Source organism: Anas platyrhynchos, chromosome 6 (genome assembly GCF_047663525.1).
Source record: "Anas platyrhynchos isolate ZD024472 breed Pekin duck chromosome 6, IASCAAS_PekinDuck_T2T, whole genome shotgun sequence".
Lineage (NCBI taxonomy): Eukaryota > Metazoa > Chordata > Aves > Anseriformes > Anatidae > Anas > Anas platyrhynchos.
The window spans coordinates 12945019-12972264 of NC_092592.1; the positions used below are offsets into that span (position 1 = coordinate 12945019).

The 27246-nt window shown below is 40.3% G+C and overlaps 2 protein-coding genes across 2 annotated transcripts in view; one reads left to right on the top strand and one right to left on the bottom strand.

The window, feature by feature from the left end:
- Positions 1-267: 267 nt before the first annotated feature.
- Positions 268-27163, bottom strand: GLUD1 (glutamate dehydrogenase 1). Its single transcript, XM_027460009.3, has 13 exons — positions 26705-27163; positions 17015-17095; positions 16119-16174; positions 15177-15240; positions 13886-13980; positions 9312-9491; positions 7522-7659; positions 6800-6937; positions 6613-6693; positions 5658-5781; positions 4576-4667; positions 2231-2293; positions 268-1661 (listed from the first exon to the last, which is right to left on the bottom strand). The coding sequence occupies exons 1-13, from the start codon at positions 27114-27116 to the stop codon at positions 1542-1544; spliced, it is 1644 nt and encodes a 547-aa protein (XP_027315810.1). The 5' UTR covers positions 27117-27163; the 3' UTR covers positions 268-1541.
- The window catches only part of SHLD2 (shieldin complex subunit 2), a 45548-nt gene continuing 44639 nt past the window's right edge, over positions 26338-27246 (top strand). The window contains exon 1 of the mRNA XM_072040083.1: positions 26338-26637. The gene's annotated coding sequence lies outside the window, so the exon portion shown is untranslated. The remainder of the gene's footprint in view (positions 26638-27246) is intronic.

Here is a 27246-nt window from a genome sequence, read left to right on the forward strand (position 1 = left end):
GTTCCCACTGCTAGAGCAGTTCTCCATACAAATTTACAGGAACATGTTAAAGACCTGAAACTATTTAGGCCATATATAACTCCAGCCATCTTGTTGACTGGCAAGTTTGATATATAGAGATCTGTATTAGTGAGCCCCTTTCAATAACTAAAAGACAGTCTCTTACCAGTAGCCAGGTAGGGAATATACAAATGTGTTGTGACAATTCAGTTTGAAAAAACCTGAAGGCTATTTCATGAAATAGAAGACAGTAATACACCAACATAGTAGGTTTGGAAAGGTCAACTTTTTTTTTAATAACTGCTCTTCTCTCCATGTTATGTCATGCAGTTACAAAGTAGATAGAAAAAAGCATGAGTTTCTGGGAGGGACTAGTTGTCTTTCTTAAAAAAAACATTCATTACATAAATAACATCTGGCACTTCAAGGGGACTCCACTGGACAAAAGCCTTGAACTTTAAGAACTGTGCTTGATACAATATTGTGTTGAGGTCCATTTTGTCATATTCAGATATGGTCAAAACAAAACTTTTGAGATCTTCTGATGACCCAAAAGAAAAAAGGCTATGTGTTAAGACAGTGGATCAAGCTTATAGCAGCATTTTAGCTCCTCTGTAGTTTGGCCAATAACTTCTGGGTTCAATTTCACTGTAGTTGTTCACTGAGGCAGCATCTAATTTTCAAAAAGCCTCTGAAAGGAAAAGACTGAAAAAGAATGCTAAAAACCTAGGTATGATTGCTTACCAAAATTCAAACTATCCCTTTAAAAAAAAAAAAAAAAAAAGAAAACCTGTAGTCAGAATAATTACATAGAAGCTTGATTTTAAAAATGTAACTAGAGTTGCTTGATAGTTTCAGCTTATAAAAATATTAGTTTGTCGACTCTACATATACTTCATGGTGATGGTCAAGCTAACTTGAACAAGCAATAAAATGCAGTCCTATAACAGCAGCACAGTAAAGAAAAAACATTGCTTAAAGAGAACCAGGCCTGAAGCTTTACTACAAATAAAAATTAGACTCCTATCAAAGTTAATCCCTGCTAGAGGCCCATTCTTTCTCTGACAATGCAATAGCATTGATCATACAAGGCCTTATTGAAAGTGCCAAAGCCAAAATTACATCATTAAACAAAAGTGCAAGAAGTAATAATGAGCTTAGTGCTCATCTAGTACAGTATCTGATCTGAAGTTTGAGAAGTGGCTCAGGTGGCAAGACCACTCGTTCACACACAAAATGTACCATTTTGCTTTGCAGGTGAAATACCCAGAATGGCCCCCACAAGTGCAGATGAACTGTTATCTTCAGATACGTGCCTGTATACAAGTTTCTAATCCATGGGTTTTTATTGTAAAAAAAAAAAAAAAAAAAAAAAAAAAAAGACTAGTTTGGACTGAAACTAATTGAGAATAGAATCCACTATAATGTCAGAAGAAAATAAATTTTTGTGGTTACATGTAAACTTGTGATAAGCTTTTCCAAGAAGAGGGTACATTTACGGCAAGAGGGATGGGATACAACAAGAAGCAGTGACAGCCTGCTTATGTAAAGGTCAGGCCAGCCTCATTGTAGACTTTGAAGACTTTCTCAATTGCATTGACATAGGCAGCTGTTCTCAGGTCCAGACCCAAGTTGTACTTCATGGCAGTCCGCATGATTTGCTGAAACAGGAAAACTTACATAAGATTGTTGCAAGTTTCTCTATAGGAACTGTGCGAGATTCTGCTCATAGGATAGAAGTAGGATTTGAAGAACTCCTATACTGGTATCAGGGCTCAGATTCTTTAAGGATCATGTCTAGAATCTCTCAGTTAATCTCTGAGATCTAAAAGGGAACCAAATCTTTTGCAGATTTCTGTTGCTTTTTATCAGGTCTTGGATCCATGTGTACTCAGACACAGGAAGCAACCAAGTTTCACATAGTGGAGCAAAAACTAATTAAAAGTACTGCATAAAGAGAGAAATCTAAAACTGCCGACGGCAAAGTAAAGCACTCTAAAGTATTTCTCAGGTACAAGAAGACAATTAATATGCTTCCAGTCAGTATAGCTTCTTCCAGAAAATACCTCCTGATATATGTTAGTCTGTCTTCTGTGCCTACTGAAACTTGGCCACCCTTGCACAGAACAAGTATTTCAGAATCAGTGACATCCACTACCACCAACTGTGTGTATGTCGCTAAGCCACGTTAAGTTCTTCCTGTAAGTATGGTTATTAAAGCAACACTTACCCGAGCAGAACGCTCCATTGTATAAGCCAGCCCAGAGTGGACAATGTCCTTCTCAGATGCACCCTGCAACAACACAGAATGAAATTAGGATTTAATCTAACGAATAGAAAGGTATTAGTCATATATTGAAACAATGGATAGGAGTCCCATAATTACTTGAAGCTTGCTCTCATTTTCTTCTAATGACTAGTGTAAGACAAACTGAATTGCCTACTCTGTGTTACTTAAGTGCTAATTACAGTCAATTCAATCCTAAAACCTTAGATGTAAATCACTGAAGTCTAGCTTCTAGACGCGTGATGCTAGCATTTCTAGGGATGTTGTAACTACTGCTTTCAGCCTTCCAAACACACGGTAAATGTTAAACAAAAAAAGCTCTCAGAAGTCAATAACCTGTAGAAGTTATTTGTAATTATTCTGAAGACAGGTTTTAGGAAGGGTGTGGATCCTCAATTCATATATGCAGTGTCAGCCCTGTGCAACTCCAGAACCACTTGGTTCCCATTAGAATTTAAATACACTGAACAATAAATAATTGAAGATAGCCTGAATTGGGATGACTGAGCATCATCTTCCATGGTCCATCATCCTGACTGTTGTCACTTATAAGGATGGGGGACTTGGATTCATGAAGTACATGCTTTCCTTCAAATACCAATTTGGTCTAGGTGAACAAATTCCTATACTGGTTTCTTGGGCTTCTCTTGAAGAGATCACAGCAATCACTTTAAGCCACTGAACCTATTTACCATGCTACTCATTCACTCTAATGTTTTTGAAAATGCTAGCACCCTACTGGATCAGGCTAAAGATCTAGTTCTATCATCTGACAGCAGACCAAGTTTACATGTGCTTCCCTTGATTTCTGTCATTTACTGATTTTTTTTTCCCTAGTTATTTGTCTTATCTACTGAACTTGTGTTTAAAAAACAAAAACAAACAAACAAAAAACACCCCCCGAAAAACAAACTGGCCTGTACACCCCTCAGCAAGGTATTCCACAACTAAACTGCCTGTTGTGCTAAGAATCGTCCCTTTTCTTCATCCTGAATCTCCCTCCACTGGTTTTGTTTAACAGCACCTTATTTTTGTTCGCTCTTCCTTTCCAGTGATGGCTATTTTTATCCATCCATTTTTACACCTTTCATTTTACAGATTAATCTCCATCCCCAGACTATTTCAGGCTAATAGGGCCTAGGTTAGATTGTTGTTCCATGTATGAGGCGCTTTTGTATCTTTGATTATGTTTTTCTGACCTCTTTCCCCATTAGAGTGTTTTAAGATAGAGAACAAACATGCATGCATGATTGAGAAGGCACACGTGCTCTGGATTTATATTGTGGCATCATCATAGTAAGTCTTATTCTTTTCCTTTCAGAACAGTCCCTAACACTGGATTTGCTTTTTGATTGCTATGGATTTCTAAACCTGCAGATCTTCCTTCTGAATGCAAACGCATACAAATGAGCTTACAACCTATCATTTTGTATAAAAATTTTCCCACTGTATGCTATTACCCATTAGATAACACTGAATTTCACCTTGGCTTTTATTTTTTTGCCCATTAATCCAAGTCTTAGAGGAACACTCTACAATTTTCAATCAGCTCTTTTCTGTATTACTTCGGAGTTACAGAAACAGCATATGAAGCTGTGTGCGGTATGGGATCTTATTGAAAGCTGTTTGGATATCCAGGCAACCTCTACCAATAAGATTTCTGAAACAAATTCTGGTAGTGTTTGAAGCAGAATTTCCAACTACAAAAGCTTGATAATCTTTGATAGCCAGGCATCAAAGACATTAAAAAACATCAAAAACATCCAAATTTCTAGTGTTACTGCACAAAAAGAGGCTATATTTGATACTTTTATAATAGGAGATTGGTGTAAGCATTGCTCAGTAACAACTACAAACCCATAGTGTTATCAGTATTATACTTATCTTACATCTAAAACACAGCACCATGCCTCAGCACCTAGCTACCAAGAAGAAAATTAACTATATTGCAGCCAAAACTAGGACAGCATTTTAAATACCAATCTGACACTACAAAGCAGTTACAAATACAAAATGGGTCTGTACTAAAACTGCAGCTTTTCAACAATAGTGGAGATACACTGCAAGGGCTTACGAAAAAGAAAATCGAAATAGCTTACGTCCTGTATTCCTTAGTTCAGATCACTTGCTTCCTTTAATTGTTTGGCCATCTAGCTAACTATGCACTAATGCCTTGGGGCAAAAGCCTCTGTGATAGCTAGAAAGGTGAAATTTTGATTACTGTTAGGTAGCTGTATCCTGGTATTATAACTATAAAAACAAAAGGCACACCCACAGCATCTACTTACTGATATCCTATCCTGAAATTCTGCTGTAGGCACAACTGGTATAGTTCCACCATGTTTCCCAAATTTTCTCTCCAAGCTTTCCTGGACAGACACTAGAAAGGAAGAAAGCAGAGGAAATGTAATGGACAAGAAAAGGTCACCTGCTAACAGAATTAGCTGTTCCCAAGATTACTAGCATTCCCTGGCATGAAATGCAGATTGTAGTGGCTAGGGTGACAGAAGGGTCATCTTGATTTTGTTTCCTGTGAAACAGGGAAGGTGTTGATTCCAATTTTTATATAGAGGGGAATTCCTCCAGTATTAGTAGTAAAATTCTTATAGGACTATTTCATGAGGCAAGCAACTGGGCTTTACTTCTCCCACCTCACTAAATTCATAAAGCTGACAAAAGCAATCAATATCAACATTCGTAATTTGACCAGTAGCCTTAGACCAAATATTTCTTGAGTTTGAAGCAATCAATTATCCCCTATCAGTAAAAAGAAGTGTAGTTTTAGCATTTTTTTTCCCTTAGGACATCAGAAATGCTCTAATATTTTTAATCGATTGTTTCATCTTAATTATTGAAATATAACTAATAAGGTCTCATAAACCAACAGAGGATTTCAGAAAAGAACGTTAACAGTAAGAAAGGGACTTCAGCTGGAATTACCAGAGTCCTCAACCACTTCAGAAACACCTTCATGGGTGTCACTTACAAGAAAAGGCTGTATTTAAAAATACTCAGATGTCAACTTACTCAAACTTTGAATATTCTTCAAATACCACGTGTACAGGTGAAAGACATTTGTTAAGTAATAAATAATAGACCTAAGTTCATAAAGTGACTTCAGTACTTTCACAAAACTGAGCAAAGCCATCACTTCATGAATTACAAGATAACTGAAGTAAGCATTTATCCTCATTTGAGTTGTAATTCGGTTACCCTATCAAATCTTTTCTTCCCTTCAGCATGCAGCAATAATAGACTTAGGGGAAACTAAGGTGAATTTAAAATAGGCTCTATACTCATTTCTCCCACATTTGGTGTTTACTATTTCAATCTATCAATTAGGGAGTAAAAGCAGAAGGGTAGCACTTACTGAGCAAGTGGTAGTTTGAATCCCTTTCATATTTAAAAGTCAGGCGACCATAGCTGACATGGTTCAAGTTTTTCAGCCACTCAAAATAGGATACTGTTACCCCACCTGCATTCAGGTAAAGATCCTGCAAAGAAATAGTATGTGTCTTGAAGTGTTACCATGTGATAGACAACACTGTTGTATTACGGAAAAGAAAGCAGTATTATCTACAAATTTAAACCACAATACAGAAGACAATCCAGATAGCATTCCTATATATGATATAATATTTATCTTCTTCTGGCGTCTACCAATTACTTCTACTGATTTAAAAGAGAACTTGACTTTAGAAGATCTAAAGTTCAGGTGTGCTTGACTATTTTATTTTAGCACAAATTTCTAATAAAGAAAATAAGGGCATTCTTGGTCTATGTCAATGAGTTAGAAGATCAGCTACTCTTTCTAGCTCTTCTCTCTGGATCAGGACATCCTTTCTCTGGGTAAAGGATATTGTTACACCTTTAGATCTTCAAAATAATCTCTATGTGCAAACGCTTACTCTATACGATCTGCAATAAACAATTCTGTCAGAGCACCGCTTGTAGACCCTGAGGTCTACAAACTGCCCAGTATATTTGCTCTGCCTTCATTCTTAGTTTAGTAGGCTGTTTAGTTGACCAAATATCAGTTAATAGTTCAACAGGCAAAACTACAGATTTGAGAAGTAACTGAATTTGCTCTCTTCCAAATATGTAGCCTTTGTGTACTAGCTATATCTTTGGGCATTTACAGTTGCAGTTGGGATCTCTGAGTAATTACTACCAATCTTGAGCAACACTAATACCCATTTCCAAGATACCAGTTGTTAAATGCTACCCTGAGAGAATGAATAAAAATTTTCAATAAACGATGTCTTTCTGTAGTTTACAGAAATACTACCCTGTAATGAAAATCAAAGGTCATAATAGAATCTTACAGGAATAACCATGATATTCCTCTCCAAGAAGATTTTGTCAGCTTCAGGAGTCGTAGGCCCATTGGCACCCTCAGCAATAATCTGAAAAAAAGAAGAGAAATATGTTTCTGTTCATACTAATCATTGAATGCCAGTATTTAAACTGGCCTTTTCTACTTCTTATTTGTATTTGAGCTCTCCAACTTACTTTTGCTTTGACCTTGTGAGCATTGGCCTTAGTCAACTGCTTTTCGCTGGCAGCAGGGATGAGAATGTCACAGTCTGTTTCCAGAATACTGCCCTCCAGTATCTGTGCTTTAGGGAAGCCCATGATTGTCCCATGTTGCTGTTGGAAGGAAGCAAAACAGAGGGATTTTAGTGTGTACTCATTTCACTCCCAATTCCTTCTTCCAACTTTTCAAACAAGAAAAAGAGAGAGAAAGGAGAAGCATCTGTACAGAAACATCTGACAGAAGCAGAAAGAGTGCACTTCTAAGTGTCCATGTGCCTGATTCTCAAGACAGCAATCTTTCAGAAACCTCCCTGCCCTGTTTTCCTGAGACATGCCTCCATGTTTAGTCATAAGAAAGGCAAAATAATCACGAACTCCAGTTCTGAAACCAAAATAATTAACCCACATGCATGCAATCCCTTGCCATTTCTTTGAGAGTCGGGTCAAAGGGTAAAAAATGTACATTATAAACCAAACAGACAGCTAAAGCCATAAAATCAGTTAGCATTAATCACCTACATTCATATTGGGGATGAGGAGAAAGTCAGAAGAATCAATGTTCCTGTACCATTTTATAAAGTACTAACTGCAGCATGATTTAACTATTACATACAGAACCTGTCTGTAGTCACGCTGTGTGCTTGCAGAGCTGGCAAAAAATGAAACCATGTCTGCTAATCACTAGGTAAAATTCTTACCAATTTGTAATCTTCTAGTTCCTTTGGGTCAATCCCATCAGGATTCCAGATGGAACCATTAAATTCTCCAACAGCAACACATTTTGCTCCAAACCGATGCAGGTATCTCATAGAATGCAAGCCCACGTTACCAAATCCCTGCATGTGAAAAGAGAAAGGGAAAAGTAGTTAACCTTTCAGCTAAAATGATGATTGTTGCTAGGGCTTATATAGCTTTAAATAGCTCTCTGTTGGTATGTCCTAGCATTAAATGATGCGTATGGGAAAGATGGAAAACATCTACATGTGTTACTGGCCTGAACAGTATTGTAGAAATTATGCGTCGTAGCTGGCAACACAGTTTTGCTAATTTTTTTGTACTGGAAAGACAAGTGCCAACATTACTATGAAAATAAAAAAGGATGTTTATCCACAGAGGAACATTACCAATACGTATTCTGTAACTGCTATGGTCTTAAAGGGATTCATGGATTTTTCTATAATGACTCTGAGTTTTGACTAACATATGCAAGCTAACAAATATAAAACAATGCAAGTTGTCACGTTAAAACATATGAACTAGTAGGAAGGCGTGTTATTTCTTATAAATTTCTGAAACTGTCCAATTCAAAACTAAATTTAGATAACCTTGTATTTCATTAGCATTTCCTGCATCCCTCCCAGTAAAAAAACAAACAAACCCACTAGTTCTAAGCCCTTATTCGACCTTCTGGAAGCAAAAGCCAAAGACCAAAAGGTCACACAATCCATGTAAAAATCTGTAGAAAGATTCCACACTGGTAGAAAGTTGAATATGAAATTCCAGTAAAACATACTTCAATTATGTTTATGATTTTTATATATACATTAGAAGAAAACTTTGATGCGGTTCATCACGCACTAGGTCTGGTTGTAATGCTGTGTCCTCGTTTTCCCAGATGAATTTTCAGTTATTTTTTTGGCCAAGGTTTCAGTCTGAGTTATGTTTAAGTGCCTGTCAGTCAGCCCTCTGCCAAGCGTGAGCATGCTTAAGTGCAGGGAGAGCGCGTCCTGCTGCGTCAGTGCAGGGCAGAGATGTTTGTCCGAGTCCACTGGTTAACTAGAGGACAACTTGGAGGTTACAATTACTGTATTTCTAAGAACCACTGCGTTGGTACTAAAGACAACTCAAAGCAATCCCTTAAATCCTCAATTTAACTTTCTTTTCTGAGCTGGTGAATAGAATGAGTTATTTCTTTGAAATTTTAAGAATTACATGTGTTACTGCATACCAAATCCTTTAAAAATTCAACTACATAAATTAGAGACTTGGGAAGTTTTATGGACATCAACACCAGGAGGTACATTCAACCCTACAATTTTAGGATGAGGTGTTGGCTTCTGCTTTTCCAACTACTTATTCCTTAGTGGAACAAGAACATCATTCTCTTCCTAATTTTTTTATTTCAAGAAGGGTGTAAAAACTTCTGAGTAGGCAGAATCAGTGTCATACCTCACTGAAAAGTGTGCAATGCCTTAGTTTATGGAACCCCTGTTCCATATTTCACTTTGCTCTTTGCAGTCTGTGTTTATAACTCCTGGAGATTTGGCATTGTACCCATAGAGTGCAATTGAAAGTTCAGTTTCTATAAAACAGTCCAAAATAAAGGGCACCTATGTTGCTTGAAAAGCATTTCTAAACTTAAGGAGTAAAGGTTAACTTGGAAGTCATAAAACCCTAACAGAGTTTATTGCTACAGCCCTTTTTCAAAGTAGCTCTCCTGGAACTTTCTTTACCACTTTTTCCATGCAGTTGAAGGAAAAAAAGTTACCTGAACAGCAAATGTTTTATCCCCAAATCCCGGAGTCATTCCTAATATACTCATATACGATGCCTCATTGATGAAATTTTCAATCCCGTGGAAGAGACCACGACCGGTTGCAGATATACGCCCGTGGATCCCACCCTGGCTGATGGGTTTGCCAGTTACACATGCATGTGCGTTAATATCCTGTAAAACAGGGAAGGACTTGTGAGTTATGGGAGTCATCAAAGAACAGCTGGAACAGGAAATTTTGTATGCTTCAGGGACAGGACAACAGGTATTGTGGGAGTTGGTACATGATACAGTTCACATACATTTAGTTTGTAAAGGCAGTTTCCTTCCTGAGCTTGTATGGCCAGCATCTCAGAAGTACTCTTGCAGATGTCAGAAAAGCTACCTAATGCAACGCTGGGTATGTGCTGCAACTTTTCTGTCGTATTAAAGTGTTTGTTAACTTGAATCTGCAGCTAATTATGGTGACATCTTCAGTGCACAGTTAGCACAGAGCAGACCTTTGGTAAATCAAAGAGCTCTGAGGGATGTGTTTCTCAATATTTGCTCCTATTCTAGCCATATACTTTCCATCATTACTCTTGACATTTCAGTCTTTTGAAGGGCTCAGACATACCCTTTGGCTGGTCACAGCTAAAGCTGTTTCATCATCTATAAACATTGTTTAGTGTTCCTTAATAACGAAATCAGTTTTTTAGAAGCTACAACACAGGCCTAACACCTTCCTGTCGTTAGAATACACGGGTATTTGATCTCAGAGGAAAATCTACAGCATAAGGGTCACACAGAAGTCAGATAACCATTTACTGCTTTTATTTCAGAAAAGCAGTATATGCATTGACTGCTTGTATCAGAAATGCAGTATATACAGTCAAGACTACTGCTTTATGCATGCTAGACAGCTACCCAAGAAAAAACAGACTATGTAAAATCAGACTAACTTTTCAGTTGAAATTAGTAATTTGAAAAAAACTTCTCCCAGACTAGACGCTGCTCGGGCCTCGCTCTTCTGTCACCACCAGTTCCCATGTTCCCACACCCTCGGAGCACAGTCAGACAGTGCCTTGGCACCCGATGCAAAGGAAAGAGTGGGGATGAAAGGGAATCCACTGAAATGAGTCTGCCAGCAGCCGGATGGGTTTCTGTTCCACCAGCAGCGTAGTCACTGGGAGGCTCCCTTCTCTCCATTACTTGTGCCAAATATCTTTGCATGCCAGTGGTCTGAGTGCAAGATGCTTGGTGAGAGGAAGGAAAGGAACAGGCAAAAATAAGTAGAGGCGGAATGGCAGGAGACAGCCAGAGCCATAATGGAAAGTAGAGCTACTTATTGTTTGAAAATAAGAGTGAGGTACGCATAATCTCTAACTGCCCCTCTTTAAAAGCAATAAAAGGAATGGTAGGCTTGACACACAGTTCCTAATTCCCAAAACATAGCTGCATTTCTCTGACTAAGCTGTATGTATGCTCCCTCTGGTGGCATATCCAACACAAGATCCGTGGTGGTGGTTTGCTGGGAACAACTTGGGTGCGGTGTTCCGAGTATTACCATGTTTTTATTCTGTTCTTAGGACTGAACACACATTTTTAGCCTTTGTGCATTCACGGAGGAGAAAGTATTCTTTATAAATCATAGAATCACATGATAAAGACTAGAAGAAATATAGCTTTCTATCACATACAATACTGTATTTATTAAAGTCCCTTCAAATGTCATGTCAAACTGACTAGTAAGACAGGAAGTACAGAAGAGGGGCGAGGATGAATTTAATCCAAAACTTTAGCCATATTCCATTCAGCAACCCAGTAACTCAGGATGGATTTTCTGGAACAGTTAACATGGTAGTTATTAAAGACTTGCATGGTTTGACAAGAAAACAGAGCATGAGCTGAGGGCAGGTCCCAGTTTTCTTAAAGTCACATAACACAAACCACATTTGATGTTGGAGTCCTGAAAACTTTGCTTTTATGTTGATTAAAAAAAAAAAAGGTGTATCTCAGGACAAAAGACCATGGTTTTTAATAAGGAGCTGGTAAAATGGCTTATGGCTATCATTAAAGAGTTCTGCGTTAGTCTTTGAACTTCGCTGGTGAAGTTCAGCCACTCTGAACTTCTGCTTGTTTCTTAACCCTTTTCCATGCTGCAGTAATGCTCTGCTTGTTTCTCCAGCTTCGAGCCTTTGTATGGTAGGTTTCAAGCAGACTTTCCCAATCTGTTCATCTCTTATATGACTTTTCCTTTCCACATCAAGTTCTCTAAAACATCTGTGTGCAACCACACTGATTCATTGGGTCTGTAGATTTTTCAGATAGCTCCCTCTCACCAAAGAGTTATGCTTCTACCCAAGAGAACGTAGTCTCGTGCATAGCTTCCGCCTTTGCTCTCAGTTATGGTTAGCTTCTGTTTTATTCTATAGTCCTTTTTTTTCCTCTTAGCTTGCTTTTCCCTCCTTACTCCATATATATCGTGTAGTTCCTTAGTCACCTTCACTTTTGTTCTTTGTGTCTCGGCCAGATACTTACCTGAAATATGCTCCTCTACAGACTATTTCTGACAGATTATTCCACTGTTTAGCAGCCATGCCAGAGGTCTCACCTTCCTTCTCTACACTTGCTCGTTTTCCACAATAGCTTACAAGTCCCACTATGCTGCTGTTCTTTCATGCAGTCAACAAAATTAAGTAACCGTGATTTAATTTTTCCTTATTATTTCAATTCTAATTCACTTTTCTGAAAAAAAAATAAATAAATCTAAATTCTTTCAATTGGTTTTGTTCAAAATTAAGACACTGCCATGCAGGGAGAAGCTAGGAACAAAAGAAGTTGTAGCATAATTGAGATGTGATTTTATCTTCACAGTAAAGACAAACCACATCTTCAGTAGTTGCTTTCTTCAGTGACATATACATGTGTAGGATTACATAAGCTGAGATGACAAGGTGGAAAGTATAAGAAATTCAGCCATTTAAACATCTTCTCCTGGATGAACATTTAGTTTTCAACCACATTTAAAATGAATACACAACTCTATGTGAACTGCCTATTTAGAAATACAGCAAAAATTTAACCACGATGTGTGCTGCAAGCCTTCCGTGTCACTTTTAATACAGCAACACTATTGAATCACAGTGAAATATGCAGTTTAGTGCAAGGAGTTAAATATTAAAACTTAGAGTGCCTTGAGGCAGTAGTTTTCTCAAGTGTTGCAATGTTAAGTTGTGGCTGGGGAGCAAGTTGCTGCTTTGCACCTTTATGTCTTTCTGAAGTTATATTTTTGGCTTTTTATCAGGCTTATAATTTTAAATAAGATTTACATATGTGAATAACAAAAGGGAGGTAGATGTCGCTGACTAATTTCCCTGACAGCTCTGTGCATGTGCCATTTAACTTGAGTAATCAACAAGCTAACAGCCTATTCCTCAATCATTCACACACACACACCCCCTGCAACATACTTCAGATTGTATTTCAGACCTAGAATAAAGCATGCCATCCCCTCCTCCTCTCGTTTAAGGCAACTGACAGCACAAGACTAATATTCTGCCAAGAGACTGCTCCCTCAGGAGAGGCAGACTCATCTGGTACAGGCATGCCACAGAGAAATACGTGTCTGGGGGCTCTAATGCCTTGTTACTGGGAGTATATGCCCTGCTGTACTTCTGAGAAACTTTCGGAAGTAACTGCAGAATGTGAAAAGAAAGCATCTTAACAATTCAGAAGGACCTGGGTTAGGCAACCAAGCAATAGCTTAGCATATTTACACCCTACAATGAAACTACGGTAAGATTCTTAGGAAAGTATGACCTGCTGAAGTAGCAAAAAATGTCTGAAAGACAAGCTAGAAGGATTAGATAGCATGACAGGAGTGTTAAGTTGTCCAAAATACGTTTTTCTTCTGTTCAATCTGTCAGAAGTATATAATGTATTTGCTTGGTCAACAGTCATGGTTTTGGTACAGTCAACGCAGGTACAAATAACCTACTAAGCAATATAAGGACAAAGGTTGAATAATGGGCTATAATTAAAAAATCATTTTCGCAGACTCAAAAACATTTTTTTTGTGTTATACCAGTAAGTGAGAACTTCCATGGTCTCGAGTGCACAAAATCAAAGCATTTATTTAATGAAACTTGAAATTCAATAGCCTGAAAGTGAGAGATGTCAGTACTTTTAGATTATACCAACTATTATTAAATGATCATCTAGAAAACACAAAACTGTAATTATAGTACTAATGAAAAAACAGGGCAAAATGGTAGAAAAAGAAAAAAAAATCTTAGCCTCAGACTTTTAAAAAAGGTACAATCCTTTTGCTGCATGGTTGCTATCAGTATGGGACCGGACAAACTTAATTTAAGCAAATATAAAAAAGATTAACCTCTAGGTTGTTTCTTCTTTAACTGTACTCTAAAAACTCATATCAATCGTTACAGTTGTTGAGAATGTATTTAGATCCACATAATCAAATACAATTACGTGATAAAGCAGCATAGTAATAAATTTACAGATAAAAGGACTTCGGCAAAGGTTGAAAAAGCTTTTCTACTTCCAAGCCTCTGCTCAAAACTTACATAGTGTCCTATTGTACTGGCATAGGTGTCAGCAATCCAGGACATCTCCCTTTCCCCTGTGCTCATGTCAGGAGCAGGCACATCAACTCCAGGACCTGTTGGCAACAGCAAAAATACCTTTTAGGGATCCAACATGAACAGTTATCTTCAAACATGATTCCCTTGGGAACTAAGCAGGGCTTGGCAGAGGGGAACTGTTTTCGTGTTTAATCCTCAGTTCATTATTCAAGGAATTGCTTCTTCTGGGTTCAGTTCAGTTTTAAATGTTACACCGTAACACTGTCAAAACCTCCAACTTTTCACACATGGCATTCAGTAAACTGAAAGTCAGTTTGTCAGGGAGACAGACTAAGACAATGCATCAAAACCATAATTTTACTTCTTCAACGATCACTGCTGCAGCACGAAGGGCAACATCTAGGTATGACTTCTATATACCATGCCATATATTTTTAATTAGAATTTCTGTATTGTTTCTGGCTGAGTAATTTTTTTGTTTAAAAACTTAAGATAGGCTCTCTCTAACCATTGCACTGTAGCACATACTTGATTTTACCCCTCTGTTCAAGAAAGAGTTTCATCTTCACAAACTAAGCCTTTGAAATAACTGGCACACATCTGTTGCAATAAAAGCAAATTCAGTTTTCCTACATAACTAAATAGAGCATTTACCCAACCTAGATGAGATCAGAGGACCTTGATCAGCATGATCTTAAATGCAATTCTGACTCTACGAATTTGTTTTCTAAGTATTTAGAAAAGGCCTTTAAAAAGGACATAGCACCAGCCACAGGTTCTGTTACGACAGGCACCTATAGTTCTTGCCTATGCTTCCCTTGCAGCCTATGGTTGCCATGGGTGAAGCCAGCAACTTTCTCTGGGGTGGATCTTCCTTCCTGTTTCCTCAGATACCTGCCAAAAGCCTCAACTGAGACTACAGGAAACAGTTACAGTGAGCAGCTTGATATTAGAGATTAAAATTGCAACAGACTTGGTCACAACTTTATAATCTGTCTCTAAGAAAAACGTGATTCTTTTTGGATCCTACAAGCTCAGCTCTTGTGGCTTTTCGCAGCACAACAGCCCACAGAAAAAGGTTAGGATATAGTTCCTTTTATGAGGTACTAAGAAGCAATGACTCAGTTTGCAGCTTCTTGCTGAAACTATTACACCCAAATTATTTATGGTTCTCAAATGCAATTCTTTTAAGGACAGTATCTAGTTGATGCTGCCAATGTACAATAGATCAGACAAATTTTAGCAGTAAAACTTATGTGCGTAAGCAACATACCAATGAAACCCTTTTTTGCCAGCTCCATGGTAAACCTTCTTGTGATTTTTTCCAACTCATTGTCCTATAAAGAAAATGCCATAAATATTACAAGAAATCATTAGTGTTTAGGCATACTTGCTAAAACTTACACCCAAGTAGAAGACGACGCCCTTTTCTTTTAGAAGGAAGGGTGATTCACATGTTTATGTAGTTGATGTGCCATTTCCTAACAGCCCCTTGGTATATAGACAGCACAAGGAAATGTTCGACTTTCTTTCTGTACATTCTGATCCGTGACAAGTCAGGAGTGCAGTGCAGTAAGAACCACCTGTGCAGACATTTCCAGTACACAAATCTGATATCCTATGTGAGAGATTTATACCCAGCGACAGCAGTAGCCAGCCTGTGGGTTATGTAATCAACACAGTTGAATTACTTTGCACAAATCCTTACAGAGTGTTGAGTTCAGAATATCTGGTACGTATTCTATCTAGTATTCCCTTCTGTACAAGCTATTTTAATTGGGGAAGGAAGGAAATTCTGCAGTAAGCTTTTTATAAGCCAAGTTAGTTATTATTTACACTGGAACACTGCATTAAAAGGTTTAATGGAGCATAAAACTATGTCAAAAATAAACTAAAACATTAGCTTTCTGCTTGGAACAATTAAAGTTAAGCCTTTAGTAACAATGTCAACTTAAAAATATTCAAGATCCGAATTATTTGTAGTCTTTTGAATTCCAAGATAACTAAGTTAAAGAATTCAACCTTTGAAACACATTTTAAAATTGTTTTGTTTTGTTTTTTACCTATTGCATGCACAAGCTAAATTCCACCTCTACAGAAGCAGAAGTGGGAGGAAGTTTCAATAGGTCAGTAACACCCTTAGAAGAGCTTTTTAAACTGGCTGGCTTCAGTACTACAGTTAACAGGATATTTGTCTATGATTAATTAAGCTTACTGTGTAGTTCTTGGGATTGATCTTGACACCAGCCTTTGCCCCACCAAATGGCACATCTACAAGAATGCAAAGGAAAATAATTTTACTTTTTCAACAATACAGGCAGAATACATCAATAATATGTGTGAGTAAATAGCTTTTATCTTTGATTTTTGCACTGAATTTGCTTCTTTTTTTGCTGCATTTAGGTCTTCACAGTGTAAGCTATAACCCAATCTAGGTACTTCTACTAAAATGATTAATCTTTCAGGGGCAGCTTGAAAATGGCCTTTGAAATGCAAAAGTTTATGATTTAAACTTGCTACGCTTCCAGCTTTTGTACTTAGCACCTGTAGAAGCAGCAACTTCTACAGCATATATTTTACTGTTTTATTTCAGAAAATTGTTTTACAAGTCCTAAGTGAAGTGGCTCTATAATCAAGAAAGTATTTTGTTTTCCATCAATTGATGTGAAGATTCTGTCTAACCAGTCCTAGAGTTTAGCAGCCTGTACTTCATTATGTCTGTAAAGGAAATTTATCCCTCCTCTCTCTCCACACCTCCAGTCTGAATCCTTCACAGGCTCTATCTGCTCCCTTAAAATTAGCCCCCTCTTAATCAAAGTTTGTCACACATTTGAGTTAAGGGAGCAGTACTTTTATAGGGGAGTAACTAGCAGAGTTTGAACTTTCCAAACGAAAATGCAACTTTACCCAGGTTCAAGTGTCTACAGTAAGAGAAGAAGGAATGTATGTGATTGTTTTGGTCTCTATGCTCTTGTTTCCTGACTTGCTACATATTTCAATCAGAGATTTGTGTCTAACACTTAATTTTATCCTTAAGATGCTTTTCTGTATAATACTTCAGTACTGATAGCAATTAAAGATCGTATCCTTACTTGAAAAACCATCACTTACCAACAACAGCACATTTATATGTCATTAGAGATGCTAAGGCTTTCACTTCATCCACACTGACATCCAAACTATAACGAATACCTACAGAAGACACAAGAGATAAAAAAGAATTCACTGAACAACTTCACAGGCATTTACATATTGGGAAGGTTAATTCTAGACCAGGATGCAATTCATCAACTTTCTTGCTTTAGGACTTTGAGAACAGTCACCCATTTTTCTACTTAAATATCTATTCTTTATCAAGAATTCAAGACTCAAGCAATTCTGTATGAAGTAGTTTAAAAGCAGCAACCAACCTTGGAGCAAAAGTGAATGTTCCTTCAGAGGAAGACAAGCCGATAGGTAACTCAGAGCAGTTTTTAGGAGGCTTATAATACTCATCAGCAACCTGTACGATCTTTAGCTTTGAACTTCATTCATTGTTTAGACAAGATGAACCATGTTCCTGGATGTAACTTACCTGTGCATGTTAAAATCAACATCTCCTTACTAGAGTAACGCAAGCTGCTGTTAAGTTATGAGCCTTGCAACACACTGGCTGCGGTCCAACAAAACTATATGCTGCTTCAGGGCTCTGACTGCTAGGCACTGCCACGTAACAGAGAGCTGTAAGCCGCTCCTTTAATTCAACTTTGCTTTAAACATTTTGATGGAATAACTCTACCCCAGAAGCTCGTGTGCGAGCAGGCCACCCGCCCTATACCATGTGGAAGCCAGCCCACACCTTCATCCGCTCTTAGTCACCAGCAGAACTGCAACCATGTGCTGGCAAATGGTCTGGCTGCAGATTGAAATCGTTGTGGTCTGATAGCAGCTAGGTTGCAAAATGGGCGATCACTGCCTTCAAGGCAGCTCAGCACTCAGCAGACAATGATTACACAGGGGTAGAGATCTGTCACCTGCCGGACTCTTGACACGTCTTCTAAAACTGGGTTACAGCTGCCCAATAAATAGACTGGATTCAGTGCTAAAATTCACGTATGCTGGAGGTAGCTGCAGAACAGAAAATATTTGTTGCCAAACTGACAGTGCACATGAGCCTAAACAGGAAGTTTAAAATCAATGTCATGCCCAAAGTGATGGAGCAACAGCAGAAAAGAAAAACGCACTCTACAGCTGTACTTGCTTCTACCCAAGCTTCTCCTGCACCACTAACCATAAAACAGAGCCCTGATGGATTTATTATTTCCCCCCTCTACTTCCCAAATCCTTGGCCGTAGGTTGTGCCAAGTGGCACAGTGGATTGTAGCAGGCACAGAGTGTCCTTTGGATGCTAGGATACGGCACCGCGAATTTCCTATTATGTAAAGAGAAGACCATATTCAGGCCCTCAGGACTGAAAAAAGGCCAGCATACATTACCCAAACTAAAGCACTGTGCCACTCTGAAAGCCAGTCCTGAATGCTCTGGAAACCATCCCAGTTTCAGAGGAACTGAGTGCTGCTCAAATAAAGCTGAGGGCCCAGCTCTGCTTTCTTATGTGATTTCAATCAGCAAAAGAAAGGACCGTGCCTCCATGGAACAGAATTTAAATTGTGTGTGTACATGGGGGAAGGGTGGCCTCCAAAGGCGAATTCCCTGGTTTCTGACTTAGGTAGCCTAAAGGTGGTAACAGCTGGGCTTTCAAGAACCTTCTCGCAGGAAGTAATGTGTGAAATCTACATGCTACCTATTAAAGCCCAACCCAACAGTAAGTTACAACATATGCTTTTACAGGTCTTACTGATCTTTCAGAGAAGCAGCTAGCTTTTTGTTGAGCCTTGAGCAAGAGCAAACACCACTGGTGGCACTGACCGACCTGCCTGGGGCCAGCGGTCCCTCTTGGCTGAGCAGGTACGCTCAGAACAGGGCTCCTCTGAAGGCCTTGCTCGAGCCAGCCAGCTCCAAAGCCCCGTCTATGCTGAGCAGAAATGAACTCTGCCCCTCCAACCCCATCTGAACTAGGTCACAGTGTATTGATTCAACCCATATATTTATTCAGACTTCAGCAAGTTGTGTACACAAAGTGGTTTTGCCAAAACTATGACAGAACTACTCCTGCAGGCACACAAAATGTTGTTCATGGATATACGGAAAGCACTGGGGGGGTGAAATAGTTTAGGATAGTTATTCTGTATATCAACAGGGAAACAAAATACAAAAGGAGAGAGCAGTCTGTTTGCACCTCATATGGAAGACAGGGCATGAAAAGGTGAAAAAGCAGCAGGTTAACAAGACGCGTGCAAAACAGCTCCATCTCCTTGTATTATAGTCACAGGTTGCTATAAACTTTCTTGTAATAAACTTTCAAACTAAATGAACTGGGGAAAAAGACTATCAGGAGTATCGAAATGCTTTCAGCTGAGGCACATCCTTGTCACCCAAATACGCACACCGGAATAGGGACAGCTTTTAGACTTGAGGCTGAAATTATACTTTTCTGGGCAACTTTGCATTTTTAAGCAACTTTGCTTCTTTCATAGTCTTTTAACCAGTTTTAATTGAAATGGCTTGTTGGGTAGCTTATCCTAAGTAGGTGATGAGACAATTCAGAGTCATATTGACTTTGCTAGGCACTTTAATCCAGTTTATCCAGTAAAACATTTATTACAATGTCAGATGCAGTTCTGGGTGTGGATTTCAGGTTCCCTGAGAGGTGACAGGAAGTTCCTGCCTCCTGTGGCACGGATGGATAGCATTTAAGATGTGCTAACAGTTCGTTCCTTTTCACTGCTCAGCCAGTTACTGTTTTCCAGGAACCGTAATCCTTCCACAGGAGGCCCACCTCTGACAGGGAAGTTATTTGTGCTGCACTGCTAGGACTGATGAGAACCAGGCATCTGAGAATGCTGCACATTCCAGCAGCGAGAGGATGCACACAGACAAAAGACTTAATTTCTGTTCTATTTGGACATGAGTGAAATTTAGTTTGACAGCTTCCTAATTTGGCAGGAGGAGAGCATTGCCATGCATTAGTATGGCTCTTTTGGCAGTGTTACTCTGCATTCAATAACCCGATTCTAAAAATGGACCACAGATAAAGTGCTGCTTTATTCGTTGTTTTGTTTGATTCTTAATATATAAGCAATTAAAGCCACCGCTGCACAGCAGTATAGTTTTTTAAACCCTGGCAAGTTCCACATAGTGAAGTCTCTGGAAACTTGTGACTTTTACAGCCAGCTAGCTAGACAAAATAGTTTGAAGAAAGCCTCAAGTTACAGTGTGACTCACTGCCATGGAAAATACTTTTCACTGAAAAACATACAGATTCTTGTTCTGCTTGAGAATTCTTTTTCCTTGCCACACCCCATGAAGTTAAACAGCATGTGAAGCTGGAGTTTGTTTTTCTAAGCAGAAGACAGTCAGTCTAGCTGAAGAATTATTTTCATCTTAGTGTTGTTCATTATTGGTCAGTATATAGTTTGGGCTTTGCTACCACACTGCACTGTCGTGGCTTTTAAAGCTTCCATTTTACAACCTCAATTTGGGAGCTAAACTTTACCCAATTAACTCCTGCGCTGAGCCCAAGGCTTGTTTTGCTCAAAGTAAAATTTGCTTATGATCTAAGCTTAGATTCTTAGCTGTTACGGACTAGTTTTCCCTTTTGCAAAAGGAGGTAGCAAAGCACTTGAGGCACAGCATTTTTGAAATACACGTCAAAGCAGCAATTAGCAGCCTGACTGTATTTTGGGTTCTGTGCTCACACAGTGAGTTACCATGCTAATCAGCTGGTTTCTATTAAGCATTGTACTAACAGGCACGTAGCGGGGCTCTGGATTTAAAAACAAAAACTGGCTAGGTTTAATGTTGTGCAGATGCCAGTATGTTTGTCATGCTGCCTCAGAAAAGCAGCACACAGAACCAACGACTGCTGGAGGGTGATTGCTGGCTGCCTCCATGTGATACCACACACTTAAAGTAAGTTAGTGTCCTTATGGCCCCATCCTGTAGTGAAGCGATGACAAACAGCGCCTACCTACGCTAAGAAGGAGCCCAGGCCAGGCCCCAAAACCAAACCGTTACCACAGCAACACGGAGGCAAAACACGGCGAGCCGCGGCCCCTCATGTCTCGCGGGCCTCAGAGGGAAACTTCCCCACACCACCCAGCAAACGCCTGGCAGACCTCTAACAAAAGCCAGATGAGTAATTCGGTGCTGGAAAATAAGAACATCGTACAATAATCGGCAACAAGAATTACTCATTCCTAAATTCAATTCACTGACTGCCAAGGGAGGAGATAAAACTATTTGTTTCTGCACATACAGCGTCAGCTACGACCTGGGACACAAAAGAGGCTCCCCTAGGGACAGGTCCCACCATCCTGACAACCAGGTTTCTCCCTGCAGTGACCAAGTGACCACTAAGGTACCAAGCCAGATAAAACACTTCACACCCTGCTGCTTCTTGTGCGCCTTCAGTAAGCTGCTGTTATTTGAAATGTATCTGTAAACACACATGTATGGTTTGTCCAGTTCATGCAGAGGACACTGGAAACAGTTTGTGGGGCATTAGTGAGGTCTTGCACTTTTAAATGTGAACACGGCAAGTTTTGTATACTGCCAGGGAGGCACGTAGTACCTGAACCTACAATACAGCTAGGAGGTAGGGTCTCACCTACAGAACTACCTTAACCCTACCTAAAGGACAAGGATGTTCATTCAGCTAAACTCAGCACAATGTAGTGCTAAGGACTGATACAAAGGGATACGGCAACACTGCTTCCATGCAGATATTAATACCATGTGCATGGGTGTGCGCAGAGGGCAGAAATAACAGTTTGGCCATGGCTAGTTCAAATGCCATTGGAGCCACAAAACAATAAGCCACCACAGTGCAGACATGAAAGAGGCGAACTTTTATGCTGTGCCTGAGAGTTTATTCCCTAATAAGACGGAGCTGATGCAATGCATGCAAATCAGATGCAAAAAACACCTGCTCAGATGACCCAGAGAACACGAGGGAGACAATCACGCAAGAGGTTCCCTCCTCGCCCCCCCAGCACGTGTTTATCCAGAAAGCCCAATGCTGAGAGGTATGATCTCTCTATAAATAGACAAGGAGCCAACAGTAGCAAGGGAAAACAACTATTTAAGATCAAGGACAAAGCTGGCTACTGCACAAACAGTATGAGCTGATTACATGAGAAAGCTGAGGCTGAAACAGTTCATAGCCAGAAGAGAATGGCATACATACCCTCCTGCAAGAGGATCAGAGGCAAAAACCCAAACTGATACAACTCGTTGAGAATTGCAGCTATAAAAAGACAGCAATAGCATAGGCTACCCATTTCTTATCCTTTTTTTTTTTTTTTTTCCATTTTATTTATATATCCAGTATTAAAGGTTTGGTAAGCTACAATAAGAAAGCAGAAACCTGTGAAAATGAGGTGTTCGTGTAAGCTTTAGGTATAATGGTGAAAGTGTTATCACAGGCTAATTACCTTTTTTTTTTTTTTTCTGTTCAGCTCTCAGATTCCTTCAAAGTTAGATCAGCTTCCATGGTTTATTTCAGGTTGTTGATGGTCTAGGTTACCCTTCTGTCGGTTATATGGCCCCTAAGATAAATTTCCATATATTACCTTCTAAGCCCCTGAGTCAAAGACATGACCCTCAGAACTTTAGTGCATGGCTTGAAAAAATAATATAAAAAAAAGCCATAATAACAATCCAAGATAAAAACAGCCTTGTGGAAGTGAAGGTACCTTACATTTTCAATCCTTAAACAAAGTTAAGAGGTAAAAAACCCACCTCCAAAGGGGCCCCAACAGGGAATAAACTATGTCACAGTAGCCAAGCCAACACAAGGGGCTGTGCTGCTCTGTTGCAAACAAGGTTAGCATCATGTATGCATGCTGTTTTAAACAAGGTCATGTGCACAACTGCAGCTATTTGGTGACTGGACACTCTGATTAGCATCAGCCATAGATCTCTGCAACTGGAAAACTGTGGCAAGGGTAAGATGAATAAATGTCACCTTGTACAGTAAGAAGCTCATTAACATGTACTTAGGTCAAGGGGCAAGGAAAAATTCTGATAGGCAGAACAGCCAAAACCAGAAAATTGTAAAGTTTTGTCATACTGAAAAAAGCTCCTTCCACTAACCAGCTGAAAACCACAAAGAAAATCAGATCCATTCACCTCCAGCTCAACCGAGAAAATGAAATGTTATCTGTATTTTAATACCAATGGTAAACATGATTTTTGAAGTAACATATGACAAAGTTTTTCAAAATCCCCATTAAAATTTAAGTCAGACTAAATCTGCTCTGGAATGAAAGATCATTTTTGGTCTTTGTGAACTGAGCAAGCAGTTGAAACTCTGTTAGGGCAATCTGGGTGAGCGTAAACAACAGGTTAGCCTGTTTGCCAATTCTGATTGATTTGCGTTCATTGATAACAGACCTACTGGGCAGTCAGTTAACATGAGAAGGCTTTAAAAAGTTTTAAAACCATTTAATAGCTTTAGCCCTGCAGTAAGTGCTGCCTAGCAAACATGGAATCAGTTCCATACTACTGAGCAGGTAGGAACTCAATGAGCTTATTCGTATTTGCACAATGGTTATTTTCACTAATCTAGTCTCTCACACGGACCTATGAATGGAAACAGTTGTCAGCAGCTGCATGAGAAAGCAGCTTAACCAGTTTTATACCTTTTACAGAACCCAATAAAATTATTTACAAAGACCCATTATTTTAAATAGGAACTGCATGGGTACTTTTCAACAGAGTCATCTGTATTCAGCCATCTCATTTCCTGTACCCTGTTTGGTTTGTTTTAGTTCTTCAGGCAGCTGTCACTGCAATGAACAAGAGCAGCTGTGGTTTCCTGTTAGTGCTGGCCACTAGCACGCAAGTCACCACACAAGCAAGGGAAAGAATAATCTGACCCGCAGCATTACTTCAGTTACCACTGAGCATCAGCCCAGTCTCAAATACTCCGCTTGGACCGTAAGTAACTGGAGTTCCACCATGCAAGAAAACTGTTCGTGTCCAACTTCTCAAAGGGGTGAGGAGGCATCTAATTTGCTTCCTGTCCTGCAAACAGCTAATTGCACAAAACAGTCTTTAAAACCTGGATTTGTGTGCTGCAAGATCTACTACTTTAGTGGGTGTATTCAGGACCATCCTGTAAAGATACCTACAGCACAGAAGAGAAGCACACCGAAAGAAAAAGAACCACCGCCTTCTTGAGTTGCAAAAGTTTGCAGTCTTGAAAACAGAATTAAGGATTATTTTCTCTAAAAATGAAATAGGTAAGTGCCACAAGAAGCAGAAAGAAATGTTATTTCCAGGTTCCCTCGGTGATGTGAAAGAGACATTTAAGTTATAATCTAAAAACAAAACACATTTCAGTACATAGCGCTCATTTTTCCTGAAAAGCATTTCTCTGGACCCATTGAAGATTCACATGCATTACTGTGTAGCAACAACTGTGTCTGACACAAATTGACTTGTGTTTCCATACCCACTTGGTGGGAGAGAAGGGTAGGATAAGTAAGCCATGAAATAAAATCCTATTTATGTTAGCTGTGTATCAGAATGTTAGATCTGGGGCATTAAGGGCATCATCCCTATACAGAAATAAGTCAACTTTCCCATCAAATTACAGAAGGTTTGCTATGCAAAAATTTATGCTTGATCTTGAATTTGCCTTCATCCAGCCCAGCCCATGTGGTCTGCCATTCCATGTCTGTATCAGGCCATAGTTTTCCACTCATGACCCTTATTTTCAAAACATGCCTCTTCTGGCGCTTGCTCTGCTGACTGAGTTCTATCTACTTGCAGGCAACAAAAGTGACTGCAGAAAAGAAGGTACAGAAGGACCAGTAGTCAAGGAATGAATGGCTCAATTTCTACCGGCAGGTATAATTTGCATGCAGTTGTGTGTTTTAAACTTGCTTTAGAAAGATCAACTTTCCAGATTGGGGCTGGACTACTAGGCAGGGATTGAGGTTTTACCCTAGGGGAGAATGAGCAGGCAAAAAAATTGAGGATGACATCGGTAACTGCAGGAGACAGATTAACTGCTACGATTAAGCTGACACTTTGTAGAAAAACTAAGACACTGCATAAACTGCAGAATTATTAAAATATTTATGTCGTTTGTTTCCCCAAGTAATCAAGCTGTCTCCAGGTTTAGAGCATTTCAATCAAAAATTTATTCGATTTACAGTACAAATTCTTGGTTAATTCATGGTTAAATCTGTAAATTATCTCACACAAAAAGGTATGAAGATGTAACATACAGTCACTTATGAAGTATTTTGGTATGGACATATCTAGAAATAAGAAGCAATTGAAGTAGGACAATCTTTAAAAGACTAAACCCAACCCATTGCTTTTTTGCATCCCATACATGAATCTAGAGTGCTCTTTCATCTTCTAAGCTGCATACAGAAGAATGTATTTCACATTCTTCAACCAGCACCTCTTATTCTTCAGCTTATTAATAAAAAGCATACCCTGTACATTTTCTGTAAATGCACTTCAAGATGCAAAGCCAAATTCGATCACAATTGATAGAACATGTAAGGCTCAAGGAACACACAGGAGATGAGAGTTTAAAGTACAATGCTCCTTAAAAGAGTGACAGAGATGACAAAGCATACCTACTTGCTAGCAATTACCTAGCAGTAACTGAAGGCTCTTAGTACACATCCATAAATGCATTTGGTACAGGAAATCTTATTTTTATCAAACTTGGTTTTTCAGGCAGTACAAAGCCGAAGTTCACAAGTCTGCATCTAAAGAGACGTAGGAGCTGTGTTCCTCCTACTGCTCTGAAAGCCTTCCAGATGCCAACTCACCCCCTTCTTTTAAAAGGTGACCTTCTGTCCCTTGCTGTTTCTTGCTGGTGTGAATTACTTGCATCATACTCTGGACTCCACAGCATGTAGGACACTTACTTCAGCAAGTTTTTCCATTTCATACTACGATAAGAGTTTGAGTTGCATTTCCCTGGGCTTAGGATTTTTTTCCCCCGTGGAATCTATTAAGATCCTAGTTTAAAAGTCATTTACACAAAAGCTTAAGTTCTTGGTGTATTCCAGAAGGATGCAGAAATATCTTTAGCAGCCCTTCTCTCTGCAGTTTAAGAAGAAATGTTCCCGTTCCCCCCACCTTTTTTACAGCAGGTTGCAAGCAGTCTATCTACACATGTATCTCACGTCCCATTTAAATTTACTACAAAGCCAGACCTGTCATCTGATAGGGAGCAGATTCCTAGAGAGCATTAGAAGGTGAAATCCATTTACGATCACGGTACTGAATAGAGTGGAAAGGAAATATCATTTGCAATTCCTTCCCTCAGCCCGTGGAGGGGAGTGGCACAGGAAGAACGGCACAAACTGCTGAGAGCGGCTGTTTTACCCAGCTGTCATTTCCAGCTGCCTGGGCATTTTCTGTGCGAGACTACATCTCATGAGCCGCGTTATTTACTTTTCACATCCTCATTTCAGACCCCGGGTACGGACGCCTACAGAGCCAAGGAGCGAAGCCCGGGGCGCGTCAGCCTGAGGAAGCTGCGTGGGGCCGGCCCGGCGGGCAGAGCCCTGCCCTGCGGGACGCGCTGCGCTGCCTGCTGCCGCGTCAGGGCGGCGGGGCGCAGGGAACGCTCCTGCACCAGGGGCCGCTACCGAGGGGTGAGAAACGCAGGGAGCGGGGCAGGAGGCACCCGACCCCCCGAGCCGCGCCCCGCCCGCGTCTCACCTCCCTTGCAGGGGGTGCGGTGCTGGCTGTGCTGCGCCCGGTAGCCCTCGATCACCTCCCACTCGCCGTTGTCGCGCTTGATGGGGAAGGAGACGCTGAGCACGTGGTTGCAGGGCTTGATGATGCGCAGGATGCCGCGGACGCGGTGCCGCCGCTCCTCCATGCTCTCGCGGGTGCGCAGCCCCTCCACCAGCTTGTCCTCCACGATGCTGGCGCCGCGGTCGAAGAAGCCCTCCACCATCTTGAAGAAGTTGGGGTCGTCCTCCTGCCGCGGGGACGCCGCCTCGCAGTAGCGCCGCCTCGGGCAGCGGCCGCGGCCCCACGCCGCCACCACCACGGCGCCGGCCGGCTCCGAGCCGGTGGTGGCGGCGGCGAGGCGCGAGGCCAGCTGCTCGCCCAGGCAGCGGTACATGGCGCTGACGGGGCTGCCCCGGGACGCGGGGGGCGCCGCCGCCGCCGCCGCCTTTAAACGGCCGCGGGGAGGGAGGAGGGAGGGGAGGGGGCGCGGGGGGGGCCGGGGCGCCGCCAGCCCCGCACTGCGC